The following is a 10,852-nucleotide window of genomic DNA, read 5'->3' on the forward strand; positions in this document are numbered from 1 at the left end:
CCATTGGCAAAGGGTGTCAATGGACACCACCTTCCCCTTGTGCTCATGTGCCCCACGTTCCTGGTTTTCCTCTTATCTCTCTTGGTCATTCTTCTCACATACTTCTTTGGGATTCTTCTCCACCCACACATATCCTGCTCCCCATCCTTTTTTTTTATTAAAGATTTTATTTATTTATTTGAGAGAGAGAGAATGAGAGACAGAGAGCATGAGAGGGAGGAGGGTCAGGGGGAGAAGCAGACTCCCTGCCGAGCAGGGAGCCCGATGCGGGACTCGATCCCAGGACTCCAGGATCATGACCTGAGCCGAAGGCAGTCGCTTAACCAACTGAGCCACCCAGGCGCCCCCTGCTCCCCATCCTTGTCATCTTCTTGTCTTCCTCCTCAGGACCATCTCATTCAGGATCACAGTTGCAGTTTCTTCAGGCCTCTCAAATTTCCAGTTCCAGCCCCACATACCCCACAGCCTCCCAGACTTCCTTGGGTGTCCCACCATCTGGCCCCAAATGAGGCATGGAGGTGGGGATGTACCTGCCTCCCCCAGCAGCTTCATGGCAGAGCTGGCTTCTATCTTTTTGCTCCTCCTGTCTGAGGGCCCAAGACCTTTCCAGGGGGTGGTGTCTGTGGGCTAGAACTGAGGGAAGTGAGGCCAGAGGGTCCAGACTGTGCAGCTTCAAACTTTCTCTGCTTCCCCAGGACATCTTGACCACTCATCCCTTCACCAAGATCTCCAACTGGAGTAGTGGCAACACCTACTTCCACATCACCATTGGGAACCTGGTGCGTGGGAGCAAATTGCTCTGTGAGACATCACTGGTGAGAGCTCTTCTGTTTAGGCCTGGTGGGCTTCCCTGTTTTGCCTGCAGCTCCAGCTATTCTCTCAGTCTCCAGAACAACACAAGAGTGCATGGCTTGGCCTGAAATTGGGATCAAGGATCAGACTGGGCCAAAGTCAGGTCAACTTGAGGCTCAGCTTAGGTCTGGAAAAGTGGCTTAATTTGGAGCTGAATGACCCCCTCATTTAATAATTATTGTTTGAGTGACTTTAGTATCTGGGGACTGAGTCTTTAGCCCCTGAGTTCAACAGTAGACCCATTAGCAATGAGGCCTCTTCGACTGAGCTGGCCTTCAAAGGCATGGCTCAACTGGTAGAGCCTTTAGAGTCACCAGTATATAAGGGACCTACAAGCTAGGGCCTTCACGTGGGGTCATAACAACTTAGAACCTTAGACATCTGGCTGGATGAGTCCAACCCTTCAAGTGTACAGCTGGGGAGACTGAGTCCAGAGCAGGACAGGATTCTCCTTTGTCCAGGGCTCTTCCCTCTGCAGTTTCCTGGGAGGGTTCTGGGTCTGAGTGGGCTGGTCCTGTCAGACTTTTTGCTCTGTTTATCTTCTTGCTGCTGTTTCCAGGGCTACAAGATGGATGACCTCCTGACTTCCTATATTAGCCAGATGCTCACGGCCATGAGCAAACAGCGGGGCTCCAGGAGTGGCAAGTGAACAGTGAGGGAGGTGGTGCTGGCTCAGGCCCATCAGCTACCTCTGCAGGTTGGGGAGGACTTTGCCATCTGGGCAGGGAGGCTGGGCCAGCCGGCCACTGATTACACCAACTTGGCTTCCTGTCCTTCTTCCAGTGAGGCAGACTTGCTGGGATGCAGAACTCCCCTTGATCCACTCCTGAGGGTTGGTTCTAGTCCTGGCTTGCCGTGGCCTTCCCAGTTGTAAGAGCCTGTGCTCCTTGGATGCCTTTCTTAGACCAGTCCTACCACGTGACCTCCTTTGACTTTCTGTGTACCACTGAGACAGGGAATCAAGAGCACACTTAGTCCTCCGTACTGGGACCAACCAAACCAAACCAACCAAGAATATTCTGAAACCTAAGGGACTGGCTTAATTCCTGTAAGTCCAGGATCCTCAGCTGGGATGGGGGAGACAGACCACTTTTACATATTGCAGTGTGAGTGCTGAGCCCCTGTGCCAGTTTCCCCTGATCGCCTCAGAGTATAAAGTATGTGTTTAATCTTTTGCCCTAGAGTGTCTTTGCTGGGGGAAGGGGAGAGAGTGGGGGAGTGTGTATGGGACAAAGACGGGGCCCTGTGGGAGTGGCCGGTATAAGTATTTCCTCAGTCTATGTGTGCAGGGCTAAGCTGGTCTGGGTTTGGGGCTTGGGGTCCGGAGCCCAAGGTGTGCTTGAAAGGGGCTTAAAGGGACTGGCTGGGACCAGGGCAGGTTTGGGGGAAATGTTGGGACATCAGTCTGGGAGGTAGGGACCTAAGTGTGCAGGGGCTGGGGATCTAGAGGAGGCACCAGCTTCTGGGCCCTAACTAGGGCCAGTGGAGCCAGAGTGGCCCTTGTATCCTGTCAGAAACATCTCCTTAGTTCATCAACAGCTCCAAGAAGGATGCTGCCTTGGGTTAAGTCCCTATGTCCTGAGAGTGCCTATAAAATGTTACTTTATGACCAGGATGAAACAACCAAGTTGGGCCATGATCTGGGCAGGTATGGGAGTGGGGGCTTCAGACAGGGGAGGTGTTATGTAGGGTGGGGGCATCCTCCTAGGCTGTGGCTAGGAGGAGCGCCTAGAGAAGTGACAATGGAGAAGCCCCTTGAGGAAGGCGTGTTTATGATCAGCCCATGTCCCCCTAATACTGCAGCAGAGCTGAGTCCTTAAGTGTCTTGGGTCATCTGCATCTGGATGCCCAAACACTCCACAGGGAGTGCTATTCCCCAGCTACCTGTGTGGGAGAGGCTGCTTATGAAAATGGGGGACTCAAACCAGACAGCCCTGCTTCCTGGGATGATCATGTGCTGTCTGAGACAGCTTTGCCCCACCAATGTTTACATGGTTCTACAGGAAGCCCAGGATCAATCTGAGCCAGAAGGAAGGTGCTGTGATGGTCTGCCCCTACACCATCATATCGATGGAGATACAGAGGCTCAAAAAGGAGTGTGAATAGGTAAAAGTCACACGGAACTCAGTTCACTGCTTCTAACATTTAGCTCTCAGACACAAGGGGCTCCAGATTCTTGTTCTATGCTCTAGTTCCCCTTCAAGGCCTAGGGCTGGTGAGTGGGCACAGAATTATGCCCATGATCCCATTGCACACTAGAGTGTGTGTGTGGGGGATGAGATCTTTCCCCCAACTCCAACTCCTGCCTATGCCACTTCTCATTCGCTGACTCAGGATGGCATCACTTTTGCACTTATCCCCTAGTCTCTGTCAGCCTGAGTGATCACAGGGTACAAATAATACATCATTTACCTTCTGGGTTCCTGAGAGGTCGCCTTTATTCCCATGCTGATGTGCACAAAGCCATTCCTTTAGCAGGGAGTACTATGAAGGGTTAGGATGAGAACAGAGAACAACTAGCTCCAACTCCAAGACCACAACTCCCTTGCCCACCCCCTTGAGATATATTCTTTACGGAAAGTGCTAGACCAGAATGGTCCTCCTGAGAGCCTCAATGGCCCTTCTGCACTCCTTTCTTGACTACTCCCCACCATCGCCACCCTTAGGCACAGAGAGGAAGAGGGAGGAGAAGGCAAGGTATGACTAAGTTGTCTCCAAAGACATCCTGTAGGAGAAGGAGGACATGCTAGAGAAGGAATGCACTGTATGAAAGGATTCCTGGCAGGAGGATTTAACGATGGGGGTCTCCTGGGATTTTCAGGATGGAGGCCTCTTTGGTGGGCACTGTGAATCCCAGGATTTCAGTGTCAGGGGGTCAGTGTGATTCAGAGGAGGGAGTCTGTCTGATGACTTCCCTGGGGGAGAACATCAGTGGTTTGATGTTCTTCTTGGGGGACACCGGTGGTTTGACTTTCCCCCTGGGGGATACCGGTGGTTTGACTTTCCCCCTGGGGGACACTGGTGGTTTGACTTTCCCCCTGGGGGACACTGGTGGTTTGACCTTCCCCTTGGGGGACATCGGTGGTTTGACCTTCCCCTTGTGGGGTCACTGATGGTTTCACATCCTCCTTGGGGGGGGTAGTGCTGGTCTGAGGGCCTCGTGCTTGGGGGCTTCTGTGACACAGAGGGAGTTCGGATATCTGAAAGTTTTGGGAATTTAGGATGGCTGGAAGGTGGCCACAGTCCAGAGGTTTTCCATGACTCATTTTCTATGTCAGGGCCTGGTTCCTGAATATCTGTAGGGGATAGAAAAGACATAAACACACCCTTTAGTGTCACTTCCCCAATCTGTGTGTGCTGTGTGGTGAACTTACAGTCATCTCTTAAATGTCAGAACCACCTCCACTCCCTCAGGCTCATTCTAAAATCCTCCCCCAAGATTTTGGGCAAACTTATAAGTGGCCCTCCAAGTCTGCCTGGGGCAAAAAAAGTCCATTATGTGAGGGTATGGACGCTCCAAAGGAAGCTCTCCAAAAGTAGCCTTTGCTTAAAGATTATATATTTTACAATAATTGCTTTCAAATCAGTTTATAGAGAAAAAAGAACATGTTTCCCCACTAGAATGTGAGCTTCTTGAGGCCAGGGACCTTTGATTTGCTTGCCACTATATCCCTGGTACCCAGAAAAATGTCACATACTAGGTGCTTGATAAATATCTTTTGACTAATTGAAAAACTGGTAATAGACAGCTAGAGAATTCAGACCTACTCTCCTACTCAGAGCAAATTTTTTAAATGGATAAAAATACAAAGAAACATATAACTCAAACAATTATTTGAGTTAACAACATAGTGAGGAGTTATGGGGACCAAATCAAGAAGAATGTGAAAATCCAAAAAGGTAAACCCAGACCCAACTATAAGAAATTCACTTTAGATACAAAGACACAAATAGATTGAAATTTTTAAAAGAATGGAAAAATAAAAACCTTGTTAACACTACTAAAAAGATGGAGGTGCTATTAATATCACACAAAGTATACTTCAGAGCAAGAATATTACCAGGGATAAGGAAGTTCATTTCCTTATGATAAAGAGGTCATTTCATCAAGAAGACATAACTCTAAATGTTTACACACCTATTAACAGTGTTTCAAAACACATGAAGCGAAGACAAGACTGCAAAGAGAAATAAATCTACAATTATACTTGAAGATTTCAATACTCTATTCTCAATGACTAATAGAACAACTAGGCAGAAAATCAGTAAGATATAGAACACCTGAAAAACACTACTGGTTCTGGTCCAAGATGGTGATGTTGGAAGACGCTGAACTCACCTCCTCCACAAACACCTATTTATAGAACAATTTCTCCCAAAGATGACCTGAGGGCTGACTGACAGCTTCTTCACCATAAAAGAAACCACACAGAGAATGGCAAGAGAGATGGAGACATAGTAAGGAAGGGAACCCCCACACCAACTCTGTGAACTGCCATGGCGGGGGGTAGATAGTACTGAGGGGTTGTGAACAGATTCGTCTGCCCTGACACACAGAAAAAAAAAAAAGCCTTGGTTTAAAAGGGCAACTAGAATATAAAGGAACCAGTCATAGAACCCTGCCAAACAGTGGGGGAGCTGGCAAGTGCCTTGATAGTGGAGATGGAAGCAGGGTCTGGGCATCCTAGCTGGCCTACTGTCTCAGCGGGCCCTGGAGCCCTAACCCACACCAGCCTAAGCCATCCCTCTAAAAGTCATCCCTCTAAGGCAGCCCCAGTGTAGCACATACTGGTACAACCCTGGTCAGGGCTCACTACAGTTACAGTTACAGCCATCTTGCCATGGTGGCATAGGTGTAAAGCACCCTAGAACACCCTGGGTCCAAACCACTTTAGCTCGAGACAACTTGCTAAGGTACTCCTGGCACAGACACACACCTGAGCTCTAGCTGCCCTGCCAGGGTGCCCCCTGAATTGAGTACCCTGGAACACGCTGGCTTGCACCTTCAGCTTCAGTAGTACTGCCAGGGCCCTCACTGCATGGAGAATCCCGAGACCACCACGGCCCACACCCACTTCAGCTCTGGCTGTCCAGAGTGCCCCAGAATCCCCAACCCATAATCCACTAAGGTCACCAGGCACAACAGTATACATAAAGGATGGCCATAAACAAGACCATTCCTCTAAGTTTAGGAGAAGTAGCTGTTCTGCCTAATTTATAGAAAAACAGAAAATTGAGCAAAATGAGGAGACAGAGGAATATGCTGCAAATGAAAGAACAAGACAACTCAGAAAAAGAACTAAATGAAATGTAGATAACCAATCTACCTGATAAAGAGTTCAGAGTGACGGTTATAAAGATGTTCAACAGACTGGAGAGAATAGTAGATGAACTTAGAACTTCAACAAAGAGAAAACATAAAAAAGGGCCACAGTTTAAGAACACAATAACCTAAATGAAAAATACACTAGAAGGAATCAACAGACTTGAGGATGCAGAAGAACAGAGCAGAGATCTGGAAGACAGGGTAATGGAGAGCACCTGAGCTGAATAGCAAAAAGAAAAAAGAATTTTAAGATTTTATTATTTTTAAAAGTAATCTCTGTACCCAATGTGTGGCTTGAACTCAACCCTGAGACCAAGAGTCACACACTCTACCAACTAAGCCAGCCAGGCACCCTGGGAAAAAAGAATTTTAAAAATGAGAATTGGATAAGAGGTCTCTTGAGCAACATCAAATGAACAAACATTTGCATTATAGGGGTTCCAGAAGGAGAAGAGAGCGAGAAAGGCAGTTGAAGAAACAACTCCTTCTTCTCCAGAAGGAGAAGAGAGAGAGAAAGGCAACTGAAGAAACAACAAATGAGGATTACTGGATAAGAGGTCTTTTGAGCAACATCAAACATACATTTGCATTATAGGGGTTCCAGAAGGAGAAGAGAGAGAGAAAGGCAGTTGAAGAAACAACTGAAAACTTTCATAACCCTAGGAAGGAAACAGACATCCAAGTTTAGGAAGCACATAAAGTTAAAAACAAGATGAACTCAATGAGGTCCAAAACATGACATAGTAATTAAAATGTCAAAGTTTAATCTTTTTTTTTTTTTTAAGCAGAGAGAGAAGCAACTAATAATGTACAAGGGAAACTCCATAAGGAGTTTCAAAAATCAACTGATTTTTCAGCAGAAACTTTGCAGGCCAGAAAAAAGTGGCATGATATATTTAAAGTGCTGAAAGGAAAAAACATACAACCAACAATATTCTACCTGGCAAGATTATCATTCAGAATTGAAGGAGAGGTAAAGCGTTTCCAAAACAAAAGGTGAAGGAGTTATCACCACTACACTGGCCTTACAAGAAAAGTTAAAGGGACTTTTTTAGGTAGAAAAGCCCATAATTGTAAGAAACATGAAAGGAAAAAAATTCATGAGTGAAAACAAACATACAGTAAAGGCAGTAGAGCAATCACTTGTAGTAAAATCAATTATATCTAAAATATTAGTTAATGGGACTCCAAAAAAAAAATGACAACATAATCATAAAACATGGAGGGTGGGGCTTTTTAAAAAGCAAGTTCCTTTTGGGCGCCTGGGTGGCTCAGTTGGTTAAGCGACTGCCTTCGGCTCAGGTCATGATCCTGGAGTCCCTGGATCGAGTCCCGCATTGGGCTCCCTGCTCGGCAGGGAGCCTGCTTCTGCCTCTGACCCTCCCCCCTCTCATGTGCTCTCTCTCTCTCTCTCTCTCTCATTCTCTCTGTCTCAAATAAAAAAAAAATCTTAAAAAAAAAAAAAAGCAAGTTCCTTTTGAAAGTTTTCAAATTTAAGTGACTATCAACATAATAGACTGCTATGTACTTAGAATGTTACATATGAACTTCATGGTAAGCACAAAGCAAAACCCTATAATAGATACACTAAAGCCATCAATCACAAGAAAGAGTACAGGAGAAGAAGAAAGGAACAGAGAAGAACTACAAAAACAACCATAAAGCAATTAACAAAATAGCAATAATTACATACCTATCAAAGATTAAATGTACATGGTCTAAATGCTTTAATCAAATGACACAGGGTGATGGAATGGATAAAAAAAACAAGACCCATCTATATGCTGCCTACAAGAGACTCACTTCAGACCTAAAGACACATACAGACAAAGTGAAGCACTGGGAAAACATATTCCATGCAAATACAAGGGGGAAAAAAGCCAGAGTGGCAATCCTTATGTTAGACAGAATAGACTTTAAAACAAGACTGTAGGGGCGCTGGGTGGCTCAGGTGGTTAAGTGTCTGCCTTTGGCTCAGGTCATGATCCCGGGGTCCTGGGATCGAGCCCCGCATCAGGCTCCCTGCTCAAGTGGGGAGCCTGCTTCTCCCTCTTCCTCTGCCATTTTCTCCACTTGTGCTCTCTGGCTCTATCTCTCTGTCAAATAAATAAATAAAATCTTTAGAAAAAATAAAATAAAATAAAACAAGACTGTAATGAGACACAAAGAAGGGCATTGCATAATGATAAAGGGATCAATCCAGGAAGAGGATATACAACAATTGTAAATATCAATGCATCCAACACTGGAACACCTATATACATAGAGCAAATATTAACATTTATAAAGGAAGAAATTAACAGTAGGGAAATAATAATAGTAGGGAACTTTAACACATCAATGGATAGATCTTCCAGACAGAAAACCAACAAGGTAACTGTGACTTTGAACAACACATTAGATCAGATGGACTTAAGAGAGATACACAGAACATTCCATCCAAAAACAGAATACACATTCTTTTCAAGTGCACATGGAACATTCTCCAGGACAGATCATGTGTTAAGCCACAAAATTAGTCTTAATAAATTTAAGAAGACTGAAATCATGTCATGCATCTTTTCTGACCATAACAGCATGGAATTAGAAATCAATTATAAGGAAAAAAAAAAAAAAAAAAACGGAAAAACACAAACACATGGAGGCTAAACAACATGCTACTAAACAATGAATGGGTTAGTGGAGAAATCAAAGAGGAAATTTAAAAAAAATACATGGAGACAAATGAAAACATAAACACAACGGTCCAAAATCTTTGGGATGGAGCAAAGGCAGTCCTAAGAGGGAAGTATATAGCAACACAGGCCTTCCTCAAGAAGCAAGAAATGTCTCAAATATACAACCTAACCTTACACTAAAAGAGCTGGATGGGGCACCTGGGTGTCTTAGTCATTAAGTGTCTGCCTTCAGGTCAGGTCATGGTCCCAGGGTCCTGGGATTGAGCCCTGCATCAGGCTCCCTGCTCAACAGGAAGCCTGCTTCTCCCTCTTTCACTCCCCCTGCTTGTGTTCTCTTGCTGTGTCTTTCTCTGTCAAATAAATAAATAAAATCTTTAAAAAAAATAAAATAAAAGAGCTGGAAAAAAACCAACAAATAAAACCCAAATCCAGCAGGAGAAGGGAAATAATAAAATTAGGGCAAAAATCAATGACATAGAAATAAAAAAAACAAAAAAAACAAAAAATAGTAGAACAGATCAACGAAACTAGTAGCTGGTTCTTTGAAAGAATAAACAAAACTGATAACCCCCCTAGCCAGACTTATCAAAAAGAGAAAGAGAAAGGACCCAAATAAAATCACAAATGAAAGAGGAGAGATCACAACCAACACTACAGAAATACAATTATAAGAATATTATGAGCAATTATATACCAACAAATTAAGCAATCTGGAAGAAATGGGTAAATTCCTAGAAACATATAAACTACCAAAACTGAAACAGGAAGAAATAGAAAATCTGAACAGACCCATAACCAGCAAAGAAATGGAATCAGAATAAAAAATCTCCCAACAAACAAGAGTCCAGGGCTGAATGGCTTCCTAGGGGAATTCTACCAAACATTTAAAGAATTAACATCTATTCTTCTGAAACTGTTCCAACAAAATAGAAATGGAAGGAAAACTTCCAAACTCATTCCATGAGGCCAGAATTACCTTGATCCCCCCAACCAGGCAAAGATCCCAGTAAAAAGGAGAATTGTAGACCAATATCCTTGATGAACATGGATACAAAAATTCTCACCAAGATACTAGCAAATCAGACCCAACAGTATATTAAAAGGATTATTCACCATGACCAAGTGGGATTTATTCCCAGGCTGCAAGGTTGGCTCAGCATCCACAAATCAATGTGATACACCACATTATTTAAAAAAAGGATAAGAACCATTTTATCCTTTCAATAGATGCAGAAAAAGCATTTGACAAAATACAGCATCCATTCTTGATAAAAACCCTCAAAAAGTAGGGATAGAAGGAACATACCTCAATATCATTAAGGCCATATACAAAAGACCCACAGCTAATATCATCCTCAATGGGGAAAAACTGAGAGCTTTTCCCCTAAGGTCAGGAACAAGACAGAGATGTCCACTCTCACCACTGTTATTCAGCATAGTACTGGAAGTTCTAGCCTCAGCAATCGGAAAACAAAAAGAAATAAAAGGCATCCAAATCAGCAAGGAAGAAGTCAAACTTTCACTATTTGCAGATGACATGATACTCTGTGTAGAAAACCTGAACGACTCCATCAAAAAATTGCTACAACTGATACAAGAATTCAGCAGTCACAGAATATAAAACCAATGCACAGAAATCTGTTGCATTTCTATACACCAATAATGAAGCAGCAGAAAGAAAAATCAAGGAATCGATCCCACTTACAATTGCACCAAAACTCATAAGATACCTAGGAAAAACCTACCCAAAGAGGTAAAAACATCTGTACTCTGAAAACTATAGAACACTTATGAAGGAAATTGAGGAAGACATAAAGAAATGGAAAAACATTCCATGCTTATGGATTAGCAGAATATTGTTAAAATATCTATATTACCCAAAGCAATCTACACATTCAATGCAATCCCTATCAAAATAACACCAGCATTTTTCACAGAGCTGGAACAAACAATTCTAAAATTTGTGTGGAACCAGAAAAGACCCCAATAGCCAAAG

At 43.8% G+C, this 10,852-nt stretch overlaps 1 protein-coding gene across 1 annotated transcript in view; it reads left to right on the forward strand.

Moving 5' to 3' along the window:
* Positions 1-2,026, forward strand: part of MYO7A (myosin VIIA) — an 81,468-nt gene extending 79,442 nt beyond the window's left edge. Inside the window, 2 exon segments of the mRNA XM_034995175.1 lie at positions 696-815; positions 1,412-2,026. Of these exon segments, the coding sequence (XP_034851066.1) occupies positions 696-815; positions 1,412-1,501 (210 nt within the window). The 3' untranslated portion in view covers positions 1,502-2,026.
* The last annotated feature ends 8,826 nt before the right edge of the window (positions 2,027-10,852 follow it).

The sequence above is a fragment of the Mirounga leonina genome, unplaced genomic scaffold, assembly GCF_011800145.1.
Source record: "Mirounga leonina isolate KUSES-001 unplaced genomic scaffold, KU_Mleo_1.0 Mir_92, whole genome shotgun sequence".
Lineage (NCBI taxonomy): Eukaryota > Metazoa > Chordata > Mammalia > Carnivora > Phocidae > Mirounga > Mirounga leonina.